General features: G+C 46.8%; 1 protein-coding gene across 1 annotated transcript in view; it reads right to left on the bottom strand.

Moving 5' to 3' along the window:
* Positions 1–1,712: 1,712 nt before the first annotated feature.
* Positions 1,713–18,528, bottom strand: part of DAG1 (dystroglycan 1) — a 34,111-nt gene continuing 17,295 nt past the window's right edge. The window contains exon 2 of the mRNA XM_019505147.1: positions 1,713–6,999. Within this exon, the coding sequence (XP_019360692.1) occupies positions 4,594–6,999 (2,406 nt within the window). The 3' untranslated portion in view covers positions 1,713–4,593. The remainder of the gene's footprint in view (positions 7,000–18,528) is intronic.

Below are 18,528 nucleotides of genomic sequence, written 5' to 3'. Positions count from 1 at the left end.
ATTACCTACCTCTAAAAAAGCATGTTCTTCATAGCATGAATGAGCATCTCTTTCCTGTCTACCTCAGTCAGCTGCCTGGCAGCTATGCAAACATTTAGGCAGTGCTTTTCACTAGCCTGGCATTCAGGCCAGGTTAAAATCAATTAATACTGTATTTTAGAAAGCAGACAGGTCACAGTCAGAAGGTATTCTTTGCTGTTGTAATGGCAGCAGCTTATTTCAACTCATCTACAATACAAGTAGATTTTCTCTATCTTCCACTCTGAAACTTGCCTTTCAAAATGGTCCAGTTGCTGCATGACACTGTGCTTTAGACATACCATCATCACCTGTGTTTCAGGAATGCTACATGATGTCCACAGAAAATGGAAGTCACATTAACAGCACCCTGGGATGTGCATCCAGTGCGTCAGGGACAAAATTAGCACTGCCTGATATCTATTAGCTGCTTTGCAGCACCCTTCAGCTGGCCTCAGTGAACTTCTCAGCACAACCGACACCTGGAGGATGACCTCCACCTCCATCCCCTCTGCAGACCTGAGTGACACTAGTGGCTGAGCAGGGCTAGCCAGCGTTGAGTGAATCATTGGCAACACTTATTTGATGCATACTGTCTGTTTTGCCAGCCATGCAAGCAGATCCCAGCGTTCTCAAGTTTCATTTTCCTATGGCTTGACATTTTAAATCGCAATTGCTCTGCTTAGCTGAAAGTGGTCACACAAGTCACATAGCATACCTTCTGGCTCCTGGTAGGGAAAATTTTGTGCTGTGAAAAACAATTTGAAACAGTTGCGAGTAACACTGGCTTTCTACGAACAGCTGTATTAGTAAAACTCAATGGCTTGAACAGCAGGGAGCAAACCAAGCCACTGCCAAACCCAGCCAGGTGCAATATTCAAACCAGCCTCCACGGAGATTTATGGAAACTGGTTTAACTGGAACAGAATTTAAACCTAGTTAAACGATGTCTCAAATCCCTGCCTCCCTTCAGATGCAGTCAGAAAAGTGGTTCCCTCAGGCCATGGTTTGCTGCCCACGCTAAATCTGCTCTGCAGAGACAGAGGGCCAAGTGCTGAGGTCTACCCTGAGTAGGATCAGCAGGAGGAGGTTATTTCAGTGTCAGTAAGGGCAGGGTAAAGCCCCACAGCCTCAGACCCTTTCATTAGGTGCTTTTGGGAGAACAGAATTCTCTTCAGTAACCGCAGAGAGCAGTAACTGTCCTCTGGCGTCTGTTTGACCTTGACGACGCAGATACACCTCCCTGCCCACCGGGGAGGCTAGCAGGTATATGGAGTCACCAACACGCCACACCTCACGCTTCGGCTCTTTCATCACTAGATGCTAACCAGAGGACACTGGTACTCTGTTGCATGCAAAGGCTGCTGGTGACAGAGCAAAGCTGCAGATTTCTCTCCGAGAACGGGAGAGGCACTCCCCAGAGAGTCTGCGTTGCCACTGATAACACCTGCTGGGCCCAGGAAGCTTGCAGACAGGATCAAGATCTGCTCTTGCTTTAGTACTTCTTGTTGGGATCAATTCTCAGTTGCAGGATGCGACTCCTCAGTGCTGGGGACACAGAGAAGCTGAGGAAGTGCTCGCAAGCCCACTGCTTTGTAGTAAAGTACACTGGTTTATTTAGTTGATATCTTTCTTTACAGAATGCAGAAAACACATCTTTAAAATAATGATATAAGGAAATAAAAACACATCAGTGGTTGGTGAACACTTTTTAATACAAGATTCTCTCAACATTACAGTGTCTAGTGGCATAAATAAACAGCACTGGCGCTAAGGGGAAGGCGGCCGATGAGAATGCCATTATTATTATTATTCTGTTCACTGCCCCTTCGCCTCCAGTTTCTATGGTGACAGGTAGGCCCAGGCCTGACAGGGTTTGCGCTTGCGCATGGCCAGTCTGGAGTGGTTGCAGTTGCTAGGGACAACAGCACTGTTTGGAAGGCCTTTCCAAATTGCAGCATTCAGGCTTAAGAGGTTTTTGTGTGTAGATAGCTTCAGGTCTGCTGGATAGTCATCTGAGATGCAACCCTGTCAGCTCAGACCTCAACACAGCTACTTCTGGCACAACTGACTGGGGGGGCGGGGAGGGGGGGTGACCCTCTCATAGACACATCTCTAGTCTCAGCACAAAACAAATCAGAGCTTTCTGGGTGACAGAGCAGGGCATGACAATCTACCACCCCTTCCCCAGAGATCAGCAGGACAAGATGACCCTTGGACCTCTCCTGGGAAGCCTGCACAACTCAAATACAAGCCAATGCTCTAGCTCAGTGGGTGCTAACCTTTTTGGCAGGCATGCCACAAAATAGGCCCAAACCCTCCTCAAGTGCCATGCCAATTTCCTTCCCCTGCTTGATTTGCTGCTCTGCTTTCTGCTCCCTGCCCGTCCTTCTTTCTGCTCCCTGTTCTATCTGCTAGTAAGCTGCCTGTCCCTTTCCTGATCATGTGTGCCACACGCAAAGGCTGCCTGTGCCACTTGTGGCACACATGCCGCAGGTTGGCCACTCTAGCACTCCTGCACAGAGGGAGGAAAGGAAGAGTGGCATTTGTACTGTGTGGCATTTTGCAACTGCATGCCTGTAAAGCCAGAAAGAGTAAAAACTTGCCTGAGGTTGTGTCAAATGGGCACCGCCACTTCAATTGCTGACCCTCCACTCTACCTGGAGGTGCAGAAGCAAACAGACTGTGGAGCCAAGGAGGGCCTAACAAAATCAGACATGGTGTTTGCTTTGATTGACAAGATCTCTAAGCAGAGAAAAGGCTTGATGGTAAAAGCCACCCTAGCAAGTAGGAGCTGAAGGTCATTTTAACCATTCATCCACTAGCGTGTAACTGGCCATGTGAGCACACAAACATACTTTGCAAAACAGTCAATATGGCTTAAAGTGTCTGCTTGGTGTGCAAAGTCAGCCAGAGTCTGCCCAGCCCTAGCCCTGGCCAGGGCAGGGACACATTATTGCAAAGGGTTTTTTCCTCCCTCTAAATATACCAAAAATAGTTCTCAAACGGTCAAGAAAAATCCATGCTTAAAATGATTTAGTCCAAAGGAAAAAAACAAAGGAGCAGCCTATGGGGCAACTCCAATCTTGCAGGAGAAACAGATGGAAGTTCATTTTAAAAAGGCAAGAAACCTAGACGTCTCTAATACTTAACAATGACTATGAGAGACAGAACTTAAAGTGAGCAAAGCAGTCAGTCCCATTGCAGTGATACTAAGAAGCTGAGCTCATACAAACTGCTGTCAGCGTTACCATTTTTAATTATTTTTTAATAAAACAATTTGAGGCTGTATCAAAAATTTAGTAAAAAATTAGATTTGAGAATTCACTGATTTGTACTATGAACTATTTCTGGCGCTTTTTCTTTCCAACCACCTGACAGCTATGCTGGCGTCCATGTGCGCAGAAGAGACTGGTGGGGGCGCACAGCATAGGTGGTTGGGAGAGCCAGAGGGGATGGAGGAGAGAGGCTGTTCCAATACTATGCTCAGGGAGGAGTCTTAAAATGAGGATATAGCATCACACTACATAAAAATATTGCATCTTCACTAAAATACCTCATGGAGTGTTTCAAAAACCAGTGCTTGCTGTTTAAATGGAGATGTCAATACAATGTAAAACCTTCTCCTGTTCCTACCAGACTCCACTTTTGATGGTTTTCAGACACCACTACATGCACCCACAATGAAGATGCAGCACTGTTGCTGCAGCCACCTCTCTGAGCATGACTGAGCTTTGCTCTTTGTTAACAAATTAGTTCTTTTCCAAGCTAAGCTGAGCTATTCATCTCCAAGCTCTGTTTTCTAGTACCATGGCAAGGTGGATACAAGCAGGCCATCAATAGCACCCTAATGTGCAGGGTGCTTTCTCTCTGCTTAACAGAGTTGTCCAAAGTTAGTTTGACTAAACTAATGACTGTACTTTGATACATGAAAAAATAGGATTTCTTTGATAAAAAACCACTATCCCTAGATCCATTCTTTAACTGGGTTTGAAACACTCCTGGAGCTTATTTTTAGCAAAGCTCTACCCCTCCCCTGTCCCCAAAACTATACATACAAGTTTAGGTAAACAGCAGATTAAATGTAAAAACTTAACGGAGTTCAGAAAGTCCCTTGAATTTAATTACTTGTAGGCTACCTTTCATGTTATGTCCTGTAGCTAGACACACGTGAATAGAAAAAACAGTACAGTTAGTGTTAAAGGCAAACAGCAGAGACCCAGAGTGCCACCCCCAGTGCTGCCTGCATGTTCGTCCATCCATCCATGCCCCTTTGCTCAAGTCCGCGTATGCTTTGAGAAGCCTGCTGTCAGAAATACCTTTGAGCCAAGAAGAATTTTTCTATGAATAAAATAAAATAAAAGCTGTTAGGCAAAAATAAAACAAGTGTCCTCAAAGTTCCACAAGCACTCAGGTGTAGTGAAGGTATCTGGAGGGGGGCTGCTCAGGAGCTGGCTGGATCTGGGATTCTGAGTGTTGGTTTCTGGCTGGCAATGGATCTACAGGCCATCCATCCCCACAGACAGCACGGGTGTGGAACTAGAGGCCCCTTCTCCGCACAGAGTCTGCTGCTCATTAAGGGGGAACATATGGAGGTGGAGACCTGTAAGGGGTCATGTTCTTCGGGCGAGAGCCTTTACCTTCCATGGGTGCTGTGAATGGTGGGGGGGGCTGATAGGGAGGAGCGTTGGGGTCTTCATCCCGCAGTGGTGTATATTCTCCTATGGTGTCCTGATTCAGTGGTGTGGTCTCTGGCATACTCTGGTTAGGGTACTCTGGAGGAGGAAGCGGAGCTTTCTCCTCTTGAAGAATCAGGGGCATGCTGGAAGAAGGGGGTGGCTTGGAGTCATCCAGCTCATCAGCAAAGATAATTGGCACTCCTTTCTTGATGAAGGTAGCTTGGTCTTCAATGGTTAGCTTACCTTTTCTCTTCTTGCGATAACAAATCATAGCAATGATTCCAGCAATAAGCAGGATAGCAGCTACCACAACTGCAGGGATGACTGTGTGTAAGTACACGTCATCCTCACTGCTCTTTTCAGGGTCCTTCCCTGCTGCCAAAGTTGGTGTTGCCTCAGAGATAATCCTTCCATCTCCAGTCACTGGAATAAACTGAAAGGACTTACAACTACCTGAGCCAACCACAGAAATGTTTATAGGCTTGAATTCTGGGTCTAAGGCATTTGAAAAGGCTGGGCTAGGACTACCAGATTCATCAGCTATTTTTTTGCTCATGGCCTTGATCTGCTCCTTTGGACATGGCTCTAGGGGCAAAGTGTTGTTTGTCCACTCCACTAAGATAGAGCCTTTGGTGATGTTCTGTAAAGTAATGGTGCTGCTATTTCTGTCTCCAAATGCAAAAGCCAGCTTCTTTACCAATAATATCTTCTTACTGATGTCATTGGCTACTGTATTGTGGTCTCCATGGAATCTGGCTTTAAATTTAACTGGAGACTTTTCCCCATGTGGCTTTTTGTGGACATGTATTTCAAAAGCATCCACAGCAGAGAGGCCACCTTTGTCTGTGGCATACATAAAATATTCATGCTTCCCTATGTGGCTGTGATCAGGCAGACCATACATCAGCTGACTAGTGCTATTGAATTGGACCCAAGAGTTTTCTTCAATCATTTGCTGTTCCTTCAGTTTCAGAGTCAATTGTAGCTTATCTGTAGTGGTATCTTCTTTATCATAGAAAGTATCAGAAGGTATTTTGACCTCAAAGTAAGTGCCTTCCCATGCATCCACCCTATCAATGTGGTTTGTCAGCTTTGGTGGCTCATTTGGTTCCCACACACGGGGAATCCCACTAGTAGTGGTCCGTACACGGGTTGGTGGGGAGGAGGTTTCCAGCTTAGTTATTGGTGTTCTGGTTGTGCCAGAAGGCTTGGTAGGCCGTGGAGTTTTGGGTCTTCGTGTAGGCCTTCGTGTTGTTGTTGTAGAGGAATCTGTGGTTGAAGGGGTGGCTGGTTTCAGGGTGGTGACTCTTGGTCTCTTGGTGGTTGTAGGAGGTGTAACCACGGCAGTAGGCTCTACATAACTGGTCATTGTTGGGCGAATCTGCCCAGTGACTGCAGTGGTAGTTTCTATTAATCTGGTTGGCTGAGTTGGTGCTAGAGTTGGTGTCTGAACAATAGGTCCTCTTGTTCTAATTGTAACTGTAGGTTTCCTTGGCAATGGTACAGGCTCTCTGACTGGAGGAGCTGTTGTTTCTGTGGGAGGTGCAATGGCTGGGGATGTGGGGGTGGGAATGATTCTGGTTGGTGGTTCCTGGATGGCAGTGGTGGGTGGGCCAATGGCAGTGACAGGTGTAGGAGTAGCATTGATCTGCCGCCTTATCCTCTTGGGGAGATGTGGTTTCTTGTTAGCAATGTGCCAGCCGACAACAGGGTAGCCAAGATGGGCAGACATTGTCCCTTCCTTAGCTGGAGCTTCAACATTGCTGATGTTAGGGACACTATTTTGGCTCAAAGAGCATCCTAATTTCCATGAAAGTAAGGCCCCATTTTCCACCACCTTCTTTGCATTTCCTGGACCGGCCATGAAAGCTGACATGTCAAAGAGTCTATTATTTACAACAGGAACCAACTTCATGTGGTGAAGTTCCACCTCTGAGAAGCTTCTCATTCGGTTTAGAAGTTCAATCCTCTGCTTTGGTGTCATTTTTGTTAAGTCAGCATCCAAAATTACAGTCAGGATAGTTACTGGCTCCTCTGCACCACATACAAATGGTATTCCCTCATTCAAGTCCTGGGAAGCTACTCGCACTGACTGGGGCTCACTGTGGTCTTCAGGATGAACCTCAATGGAAAAGACATTTGTGTTTTGGGGCACGTAACTGCCATTGGGTACAAGCAGCATTGCATTCACTGAGATATAATGAACACCTTTGTCAGTATCAAGGGGGAGACCTTCCAAGGTGCTACTGCCTGCTTCCCAATGCAACCAAGAAGGCAAGGTGTCTTTCCCAGCTTCAGAAATCTATTGAATAAACAAACAAACAAACAAACAAACATTGTAAGGTATTGTTGCGTCATAGAAATTAGTTAAGAGATTGATTCTAACACAACTAATATTTGAGTTATAGGTATTCAACAATTTATCTTGAAAGCATTAAAGAATTCTGGCCAGAATATAGTGGTTCCACTTCTCTTCCTTGACAGAACATACCCAGGCTGATTTTTCTGTGCGCACATCTGTCCCCAGAATAATATGTCCTAACTAGAACAAGCAGATAATTGGCCGGCTGAAAATACTTACATGAAATCTTGTCTCCATGAAGAAATCTCCCTAGTATCTACTATACACCTCTCAAGTGAAGACAAGCGTTTTATAGTCTGTTAAGTCAAAAGGAGAGCTATGAAACTGAAGTTTTCTATACCACCATGATGCGATTCAGTACCCCATGCATGCAATTTACTGAGTAAGCAAGCCTGCGTGTTGGCTCTGGGGTCAGATTGGGCCCCCAGACTGGTGCCATGCACTAAAGTTAGTGTGCAGGGCCAGACACCTCATGCAGCACATGCTCTGTGCTGGCTCCATGCGTGAGCCCTGGAGCAGGGCTGACACATGCAGCACAAGTTGCCCACATTGGACAAGCCCTGTGCACTGGCTCCAATGCGTGCAGCCAGTTTGTGGGCCTGATCCAACCCACACAGCTGAATGAGTTTGACACCCCTGACACAAGTAATTAACAACAATAATTGAATACCAGACCCATGACAAGCCAGGATGGAACCCCACTTGATACATCTTTCCAGTTTGAGAGTAAAACATCAAATATGGTTTTCCAGTAAGTAGTATCCACCTTACAAAAGTTTCCTCTAGCTTCTTTAAGAGGATGTTATGTAACAGTATGAAAAGCTGTGCTGAAGTGGTCCCTCTCCACAAGGCCTGTTATTTTGTACTTTATAGTCTGTGGTTTGCACAGTAGGTTTAATGCATTTCTCAGAACAAGTCAGTCTTTATATTCAAAATTAACCTAAAATTCAGGGATTTGAATTTCGTAGAAGAGCATGACTTTGTCAACTACAGACAAAGGCTTGCTCTGGCCTGAAATGTCTTTAGTCAAGGACTCTAAATATTTTATTTGCTAATTTCTGAATATATTTATTTGCTTGTTTTGTTGCATGACTTGTAGCCATAGGTAATGGAGGCTGTATCCTAAACAAAAGCTTTTCCTTAAAACCCTGTAGGCAAAGAAGTCAAATATTAATATAAACAAAGATGGAACTTCCACATGCTGTGAAGGATCAAATTAAGGGCAACTGCATTTACTTCCTCCTCTTTCCAATTTATTTCCTATCTGACCCCTACTTGGTTTTCACCCTCATCTTTCTGGGCCCACACCCTGCCCTGCAGCTCACACTGAGCCTTGACCACACACACTGCTCCACATTGGTCTCAAGAGGCATGAATAAAGCTATTTTTCATAACACTCTCATAAGCCATTTTGTTCACGTACAGAAATCCTGCATTTGTTCTGAAATGTCAGCCAGCAGACTGCATATTTCACTTTACCAATCTTTCCTTGTTATAAGGACTCTGCTTTCACTGCAGCCATTTGTCATGAGCACAGCTGACAGTCTGAAAACATACCAGGGTGTTCCCCCCTTCCCCACATATCAGGACAAACTACATGTGCAAAGCCACAGGATTTATTTGTTCTTGTCCCCAATTACCTGGTCTGTACCAAGGCAAGGGAACAACACTGGCCCATCTTGTAGCACGGGGCAAGCAATTATTTTGGCTGCAGGGCCACTTAATGAGTTTTGGTGAGCTGTCATGGGCTGCAAAGGTAGCCCTGCCCCTTGACAGGTGCCTGGTGTGGAGGAAGCCCCTCTCCCCTCTGCCTCACAGCTGTGAGCAGGCAGCCCCCCCCCATCTGTTGCATTTACCACTGATCTGTGACCTGGGCTGGAGACATGCCTGAGGGAGGGGGAACCTGCTCCCTTTGTCTCAAATTTCCCACCCTCACAGGTCATGGTACTAGTCCCCTCACCTGGGAAGGTGCTGCAATTTGGAGGTACTAGGGAGGAGCCAATGGGGCTGCTTCTGGTGGAAACTTAGTGATGGAGTCAGAAGGGTTATTTAAGAGTCCCTCCATCCTGGGGGAGGGAGGAGAGTCATGTTGTGGGGACACAGCCAGCAAGCCCTGCTGCCTCTAGAGCAGGATCAGTCAGTCAGCCCCTGGCTGGAATTGCGAGCAACTTTTCTGAGTTGCAGCCAGTAACTTAGACAAAGGATTCTAGAGTCACACATCAAAGGGCTACCAAGCCTCTCTGTTTGCTCAGGGTTATTCTTTTGCTACTCTTCTGACTTGTACCCCATCCTGTTCCTACCCTTTCTACCTAATAAAGCTGTCTGTTATAGCCAGCTGTGTTATACATGCTCGAGAGGGACTGGGACAGCCTTCTTGCTCCTTTGGCTGGGCTGATCAAGTGAGGCTACTTTTTAGGCTTCAGGCTAATAGAAGCACTCCAAGATCCCAAGGTCTACAGGGCCTGTGTATCCTGGGCGGCACAGGGCCCAGACAGAGACCAGAGTCCAGGTGGTGGAGGTGCTACCCCAGGCTTGTGGGTGTGCTCCAGGAAGGGGGTTGGTCAGAAGTTGGCGCTCCTGGGGAGGCATCCAAAGCCTGCTTTTTGGTGGGGCACAGTGAGGAGGGTGGCTCAGGGCAGAAGCACCCCCTATGCCACTGGTTGCCACATTGGGACCAGAAGTCCCACTCCTAGCCCTTGACCTTTGCCACTGGAAGTCCCTCCCCATGCACCAAGAAGTACTCCTTTTTGGGAAGGGGGTTTGCCACCTTGGAACTGGAAAAAAACCCCAAATTATATACTAAAACCCAAACACTGACAATAACATATTTTAATTTTATGTAAAAAAAAAAAAGTCCCGATTCATGTGTCTGCATGTTGTGTTTGTAGAGATGACTGCATACCTCAGAAGTCTTACTTTTGTATATTGCAGGGATGTGGAGGGGGTCAGAGGTGTGTGTGTATGTGTGGTTTGGGGGAAGGTGTGGGGGTATGTGTGGATGTGGTTGGGTGGGTGGGTATAGCGGGTTTGTGGGGGGTGTTGCGGGGTTATATAGGGGTGTGTGTGTGTGTGTGTGCGCGTGCGTATGGGGTGCATGCGCATGTGCGTGTGTGTGTAGTAAGCAGGGCTCCTCCCAGAGGTGTGAGAGGGTGCGCGTGTGGAGGGGTATGGGGAAGGGTAGTGTTTGTGGGGTGTGCGATTGTGTGGGGGAGGGTTTGTTGGTATTGTGGGATGTTCATGGGAGCCCGCCGCGTGCACTCCTGAGCCAGTCTGCACCCAACCCCACCCTGCAGCAGCCCAGAGCCCACACACCCTGCAGAATGTCCCCAATACCACCAACAGCATGCAGCCCCCAACCCCGCTCCCACTCTGGACTCACCCCAATGGGAGCAGATCAGCAGGAATCCATGTGCACAGCCCTGACCTGGCCCACCCTGCGCCTGCACCACACTGTTCAGCCATGGTGTGTCCTGCTGTCCCCATGGCACACAGCGGGGCAGGGGCAGCTCTGCAGCTTTCTAGGCAGCCCAGGTGGCAGCAGCTCCTTCCAGCTGTCACCACCCCACTGCTGGGACCAGCCATGCAGTACTGGTGGGGATCTGCACGGGGCCAGATGCGGACCAATGGCAGTGCAGGGCGGTGGCGACCACCATCACCACTGCATGCAATCTTCCCACCCGCTTCTGCGAGGAAGCAGTGGTGCAGGGTGGTGGCACCCTGTCCTGCCCGCCCCCCGCCAGTCTTGACAGGCAATTAATATTCATTCAAATTCATATTTCATAATCAGTCAGAATACAATGCTGGACAAGGCAGCCTTACAATGAAACCTAACTTCCCAAAGTGTACCTGTGGATCAAAAGCAGTCAAAGGGATGGGGTAGACTTCCTGGAGCTTGCTACCTTTTACAGAATCTCTGCTCTAGGAACTACTTTAAGTACATATGTGGTGTACCATGGAGAAACTGCTATTACACTGGTGATCATGAACATGAAAGGCTGGGTAGGACTCTGCCTTCTCCATCCTTCTGAACTCTTCCCTTTACAATTCCCAGAAAGATTTAGGCCCAGAGCAAACAATTTTATGTCTAAGGCAGCAGATCTTTTCTAATACTTCTCTCTCCCTTTGTAACCTGGAATAAGCCACTTGACTTTTCTAGGCCCCAGTTCCTCATCTGTAAAATCTGGATAATACCTTAGGACCTCATGTATGAATTAGGTGAAAAATCTGTCAATGTCTGAGGAGCATAGCTATTAACAAGAACCATGAAAAAAACTGTAAATAAATTCTTTAAGGACTGCAGGAAGGAGAAGACAGACGGTCACCACTCCTGCATTAGTAGCTAGATCAGCAGACATTCTCTTCTATTTGCAATTCAAAACAAGAAGACAAGGCCTGCCTCTCTTGGGACCTTCCAGGTCTCATTTTTTATACTTGCTGCTTAAGTAATATTGGAATTAGACATCACTTTGCACTGTGTTCAGAAAAAGCACCACAATAGGAGAGAGCTACAAGGCCTCAAATCTGCTCTCTCTGCCGATCTCAATGGAATACCTGTTTCCTACTGATCTAAGATTTTTGCCTAGTGTTAAACTGTGCATACAAGTTCTGGTAGCTACAGGTAAAGTACTATATCCTGATTTGACAAAAGAAGTTTGGTCTGTATTGAATATAAAGTTAGAAAATAGGACTCCTTGTAACATTTTGTTTATGTATATGAACATTTTGACTACACACACACATTCACACCACAGAATTAAATTATGTTATAAAGGAAAAAGCAAGTCACTCCTGGGCTAGGGTAAAAAAACAGAGCATGAACTGATTAAATCTTTTCAGGTTAGTCTAACCTGCCTAGATTGAACCGATCTGCAAGTGAATAGACATTCTCTTTTCACTCAGGCAATGCAGGCACATGTCTGCAGTGGCTGAGGCCAGAAGAGGCAGCTCTGACCACCCTGCTCCACTCCCACCACAACACAACCCCTCTGCTGGGAAGAAGCTTGCGCTCCCAGGAAACCATAGCAGGGGGTGCTATCCATATCAGGTTCCCTGCCCCCACGCCACTCCAGGGGTGGGGGCACAGCCAGAGCCTGGACAGCATGGCTCCCTTAGGCAAGGGGGGTGGTTATTCCCTGCTTCTGGCATCTGGCAGAGGGGCAGGGAGGGGGACTAAACCCCCTCCCTGCCGCCTCTGTCTCAGGGGGCCATATCAGCCAGTGCCTGGCCACACCCCTGCCACTGCAGCAGCAGGGAGGAAAGACCAGGCAAACCCCGGCTTGGGTCTGTGCCAGTGGGACAAGGAGGGGGGAATTAAATCCCCTCCCTGGCCAATTCATTTTGGGCTACTGCCAGGGCTGGCATGCCCCCACCGCTGAAGCAGCAAGCAGAGAAATGCCTGGCAGGTCCATGCTGGTGGGAGGGGGGAGAAAGGGGGGAATAAACTTCTTCCCTGCCCCCTTCACCTTAGGGGGACTGGCCACGCCCCCCTGCCTGCCTCTGCTCCAGCTAGGGAATAGATGGGCAGAGCCAGCCCTGCTCCACTGGAGGAGAGAGCACAGCCCAGCCCAGCCCAGCCCAGCCCATGAGTGCAGACCATGTCAGCATGCTGGGGGACATTGGTTTAACTTAAACCAGGAAGGGGTCTTGGACAGAAGTTCCATAAACTGGTTTGAGCTCAACCAGTTAAGTCCAATACTACATTCAACTAGGTTTATCTCAAACCGGTTTCAGCCATTTTATGTGCAGGTTTATGTGTAACTTTTGTCCCTATGGCAGAAAAGAGCACATTTGGGGAGCGCCCAAGGTTATCTTAATTACCTGACCATTTTTCTCCATGGTGGGACTGCCTCATTCACTGTACACGGTAGAAAGTGCTCAGAGAATGAAGTAGCTGCCTATGGTTTCACATTTTACTCTGGTCTTTCACTCTGTGTCCACATAGTATGACCCTACTAATTGTAAATAATCCAAACCCCACACTGGAGGATGGTGCACAGACCTCTGGCACTCATCTGTGACACATGAATAACTCTATCTTTGCATCTTCTATGTGGAACATTAAGATCCTGCTACTTCAACTGAGTTTTGATGAAGACCTGCCACATTAAAATTACCAGCTCTGCAACTACCAGTAGCAGTGCGTAGTGTCTGCAGGTGAGAGCTGAGTCTTATAAATGGTCAGCTACTTCCTTGCTCCCACCACTGTATGGTCTGAATGTTTATAGGGAGGCCTACTGATGAGGTGCTCATCTAAACCTTCCATCAGTCTTTCCTGATGCCCTTTTCTTGTTTCTTTCCCCATACTATTTCCTCTTGCTTTGGTTTAGTCTCACTCTTGTGCCCTTGAAAAGATAATTCCCCTTCTCTCCTAGGGGTAAGCTGCTTTTGCCCAGCCTTTTCACACAAAAAGTCACAAGGGGCATCTATACACATGATCCAGGGTGCAGGTATGGGAACTTTAATTAGAGCGCCTCTGAGAGCCTCTCCAATTAAAGTGCCCACAGCATCACATGTATTCAGTCTTCCATGCTTCAAAATGGTGGCAGGGGCGCTTGAACTAAAGCTCATTCAGCAAGCTTTAGGTTCAAGCACACCTGCCACTATTTTGAAGCGCAGGAACACCAAATAGACTGGACATGAAGGCTGCTGGAGCACCTTAATTAAACACACTCCATCTGACTCAATTAATCAAATCTGCTCTGACACATGCTAATTAGCACAGAGCAGATATCCAGCATGTGTATAGGTGCCCTTTACCCCTTTCTACACTGATAATAGCCCTAAATGCAACAGCACAGCTGCACCAGGATCAAGAATTCTACAGAGGAGCAATAGCAGAGCTAGAGTACCGAGTGTGACTGATGGACCCTCAGGCTACACCCTCTCATCCTACAGATTAAATCACTGAAATCATTCATGAATAGAGGGACCCCATTTTTGCTGTCATTGCAAGGCTCAAAAACAGCATAAAACACGTTTGCTCATCAAAATAGCAGGGCAGATTTTAAAAAAATTAAGATGTCACAAAGTCTATAATCTTCCTGACTACTGATAAAGTGTCACAGAAAATCCAGGACACAAGGAAGAAAGCCAAGACAATGGACTGTGCACAGGTGTTGAGGTACTCTTCTGATTCAAGGGAGGCGGAGAGCATCCCATTCTTAACAGCCTGTCTTGGATACAGTTTGGGCCCAAATCAGGATTCAGATATGTGCATGCTGGAGACCATTCCTTAACTTAATTGTACCAGCTCTGGCCATTTACCTTGGGGAAAGTGAGTGAGTGTGTGTCAGTACCCACCCATTCCAAGAGCACAAGCCCAAGATATTGGTGAGACTGGTCTTCTATCAGTTCCCACATACAGGGCCTGTGCAGCACTTCGGCAGGGTACCATACAAATTCCAGTAGTAGCATGGCATGTGCTGGGGGGAGGAAGGTAGCTTATGACAGGCGAACTGCAAGAGAATGCCTCCTTTCTTCACTTTGCCAGTTTCAGCCTGCCAGAAAGTTAAGCCTTAAGGACAAGAAGAAAGGAAAGGGGCCAAAAAGCATAGGAAAAGGAGAAGGCAAGTTTGGAGTCTTAAGGTACAGGCACACTAACACTCAAAACATTAAAAAAACCCTCTGAAATGCTTCAAAGTGTCAGCTGTACAAAGGTACAAGAGCCCTCTGAAAGGTTCCAAAAATGGATGAACCATGGGCATTTGGATGTAGGTGCTGAACCTGGGGGCACCTGCTGAGCAACTTTTCCCGCTGCGGCCATGCCCACGTTGAGGCCTGGCACACAGTGGGGATCCCCCTCCCTCAGTCCCCGTTGCCAATTCCGCAACCAGCCAGCCAAAGCAGTGATAGTGCTCTGGCTAGGGAGAGGGCTGGGGCCAACCCTGCTCTCCCCCCATCCAGCCCAGTGCAGGGTGGGTGTCCCCCGGGGAAGCCTGCCCTGCCATCCCCCTCAGCCAGAACCCTGTGCCACTACCGCCTCCAGGGTGCCTCACCCCCATGTGCCGTCGACTTCACTAATCAATCAGAGTGCTTCAAGAGTTATACGTACGGACAGACAGACAGATGGACTACGCCATTTATTATATTAGAATAGTACCTATTCCACCAAAAAATGAAAACAAGAACTTTAACAGCGAATGATTAAACAGATGTGCCAGATAAGGCAGAGCATGCTTCTTTAACAGGCCTTTTATGTATGTATATTACAAGAGTTTTAATTGCATGATCACATGCTATTTCTCAAATACAATACAGAAGTTTCCTATAACCTTACATTTTCTGATACCCTATAATAGCCTGGCTAAGTCAGACAGGGCAGCCAATTTTTTATGAAAACAACATGCAGAAAATGTTGACCCTTTCACAACATTTGACAAGATAAATCTTACAAGAGAAATAGTGCACATTATATTAACATTCATAAACTGTATTAACTTTGACTGTTGCAAAGAGCTCTATGTAGGACTGCTCTTGATGACTGTCCAGAGGCTACAGCTGGCACAGAATGCAGCAGCCTGAATTTTGACAGGTGAGAGTCACCAGAACCAGTGCTCCAGAGTCCATACTGGCTTCCTATAGCTTTCCAGGTGCACATCAAGGTGCTGTTTTTGATTTATAAGCTCCTTAGTGGTCTGGGACTGAACTGCCTTTTACTTCAAGCCCAAACTTGACGCCAAAATCAGTCACAAGCAACCTCCTGCAAATAAGATCAGTGTGCCACGTTTGCCTGGCAAAAAAATGTGGGAGATCATTCCTGGTAGTTACCTCTCAGCTTTGGAATTCCCTTCCCCATGAGGCCTGCCAGAGCCTGAGCCTGGACATCTCTAGAAGTGCTGTAAGACCCTCTTATCTGGGCAGGCATCTAGCCAGCTAGGGTAAGTTGGGATATTGTTTAGGGAGTTTTTGTTTTATATCCTATTTTAGTACTCTACCTGATTTTGAAAGTTACTGTATTTTCTTGCAAACCATATGCACTGTTTTTCCAAAAATCTGTCTTCCAAAATGTGGATGTACATCTTAAGGAGGAAAGCAGATTTATACACTGGAATGCTGCAATATGACTATCTTGTGCTATTTGTCACTCCCATATTTTATTTGGGGTCTTGCGCTATGCAAAAAAAATACAGTAAGATGCATGTTACCTTGGCTTGGGAAGGCAAAACAAAGAAAAAAAATTATTCCAGAAACTTAAATCACCATAGCACAGGCTCAACATGGCTGAATGCTGGGTACGCAGGAGGGGCAGAGTTGACTCATCAGCTTCACTTAATGTCTAGCTGCGGCTTCAGAACTATAATATTAACAGTCACAGCCACTGCCAAATTGGCAGCTGCTGTTGGCTGCTCAACCAAAAGCTACTGCCAATTCAACAGTGACTGTGATAGGGTTAAAACTGACACTGACGGGTGTACTCTCCTCAGCCCCCTGGCCCCCTTGGGCCAGGACAGAAGCACAGCAACTAGCAGCAATATTACGGAGTCCACCCATTAAAAAAAATTTCTAAAAACACAACACTATAGAGAAGTTCCTGTTTAGAACAAAAACATTTTTATGGTGCTGCCCACAGTGTGAACATATGAATGCTTGCTTTTTGTAGCATTAAAAGGACATATTATAGTGCTACAAATGTAAAGTGTGTCCAAAGCCTAAGAGTGAGAAATTCAGGGAACACTCAATCCCATGCATCTTCTCTGACAGTAAAGACTGCTTCAACATGCATCAACCTGTCTGCACCTCAGTATTTGTGCAATTCAGATATTTCACATTATCCTCTACTTATTATAAAAGATGGGACATACAGAGAACTTAAGAAATCAACAACCAAATCTTATATGAGAAATTAGTGTACCTTGACTCCAGAGCAGACCAGTGTTTTTAAACTAAGAGGACATGCAATATCCAGAAGCATAACTAGCAGTTTTGGTGTGCTGGGAGAATGCCTGAGAGCAGAGGGGTGGTGCAGGGGTGTGTTTCGGTGGGTGGGTGTCATAAGTGGCAATCCTCCTACGTTGGTGCCTTGCTCTAGTTACATTATGCTACAGAATCAGTTCAAAGAAGTGTTCCATCTTCCCACGTGAACAGCTGACTATACAAGGCAGTAAAAGGGCATTGCATTACCTATGGATTTAGCTCTGGTGCAACCAGTAATGGAATACTGGATACAAAGATGATAAACTGGAGAAGTTCCTGAGAAGAGCTGTAAGAATAAATAAGAGATAGGAAAACATACCTTATAGTGAATGTCTATAGGAGCTTGATCTATTCAGTTCATGAAGGAAGAGGCTGAGGTAACACACACAAAACAGAAATTGATAGAAGGCTCATCATCAGTCTACCAGACAAAGCTATAACAAGAACCAATAGCTGGAAAAGTGGAGCTTACCTCAGACTGGAAAAAAAGGCTAAAAAACATCCAAATGAAACAAAAATGTGAGGATAATTAGCTATCAGAACAACTTAGTAAGGAATGTGGCAAACTCTGGAAATTTTAAATAAAAGTTTGAATGTTTTCATAAATTATGAGTCTTAACTTAAGCACAGGTTCTGAACTTGAAATCAATTTAGTTAGTTGTCTGGTGGTGTGTACTGTGCAGGAGATCAGACTAAATCATCATAATAGCTGCTCTAGCCCAGGGATGGGCAATATCCAGCCTGCAGGCTGGACTGGGGCCACAGCAGACTTCATTTCCCAGCAGCCCCTACCCACATCACTACAGCCAGTTTCCATGGAGAACCCATGAGCAGGGGAGCTGTGACAGAGCAGGGCCAGGGTTTCCATGGAGACCGGAAAGCACTAGCAGGGCATGCGGCTGGACAGGAAGCTGCTCCGAGGCTGGGACTAGGATCTTCCAGCGGTGACAGCATGGTCTGGAGCCATGGCAGAGCTGTGATCTGCCACCCGTATGCCCCAAGCAGGGGCATGCAGACAGGGGATCACAGCTCTGCCTCTGTTCTAGACTACGTTGACACCACTGCGTGATCCCAGCCCTGGAGCAGCTTCCTGCCCAGCTGTACACCTGCCAGAGCTGCTGGGGCTGGTCTCCTTGGAAACCCTGGCCCCGTGCCCACGCTGTCATGGCTCGGGCACTCTTGGGGTCTCCATGGAAACTGGCTGCCGTATTGTGGGCAGGGCTTGCTGGGAAATAGAGTCCAGCTGCCAGCTGTATCCACCATTTTGCCCACCCTTGCTCTAGCCTGAAAAAGTTTTAAAAACTCTAGCTAATCTAAAAACTTAGGTACATGGTAGTTACCCCAGTAGTTGGATAGCTGAGTGTGGGGTTTGGGGGGAACTGCAGCTCAAGCTGCTGATGAGCAAAACTCATGACATGGGTGACCCTGTGTGAGTTAAGGCACAGCAGGATGAAAGCTGCAGGAATGGTAAATGCTGCTGAGGCCACAAAGCCTGCCAGCTGTCAAGGAGAGGTGCAGGGGTTCTGGGTTCTGGGGCCCTGTACCTCTAGCTGCTGA

This window comes from Gavialis gangeticus, unplaced genomic scaffold (genome assembly GCF_001723915.1).
Source record: "Gavialis gangeticus isolate Ggan-Ray unplaced genomic scaffold, GavGan_comp1, whole genome shotgun sequence".
Lineage (NCBI taxonomy): Eukaryota > Metazoa > Chordata > Crocodylia > Gavialidae > Gavialis > Gavialis gangeticus.
The sequence above is the reverse complement of the archived record's forward strand: the minus strand, read 5'-3'. Positions and strand labels throughout refer to the sequence as shown.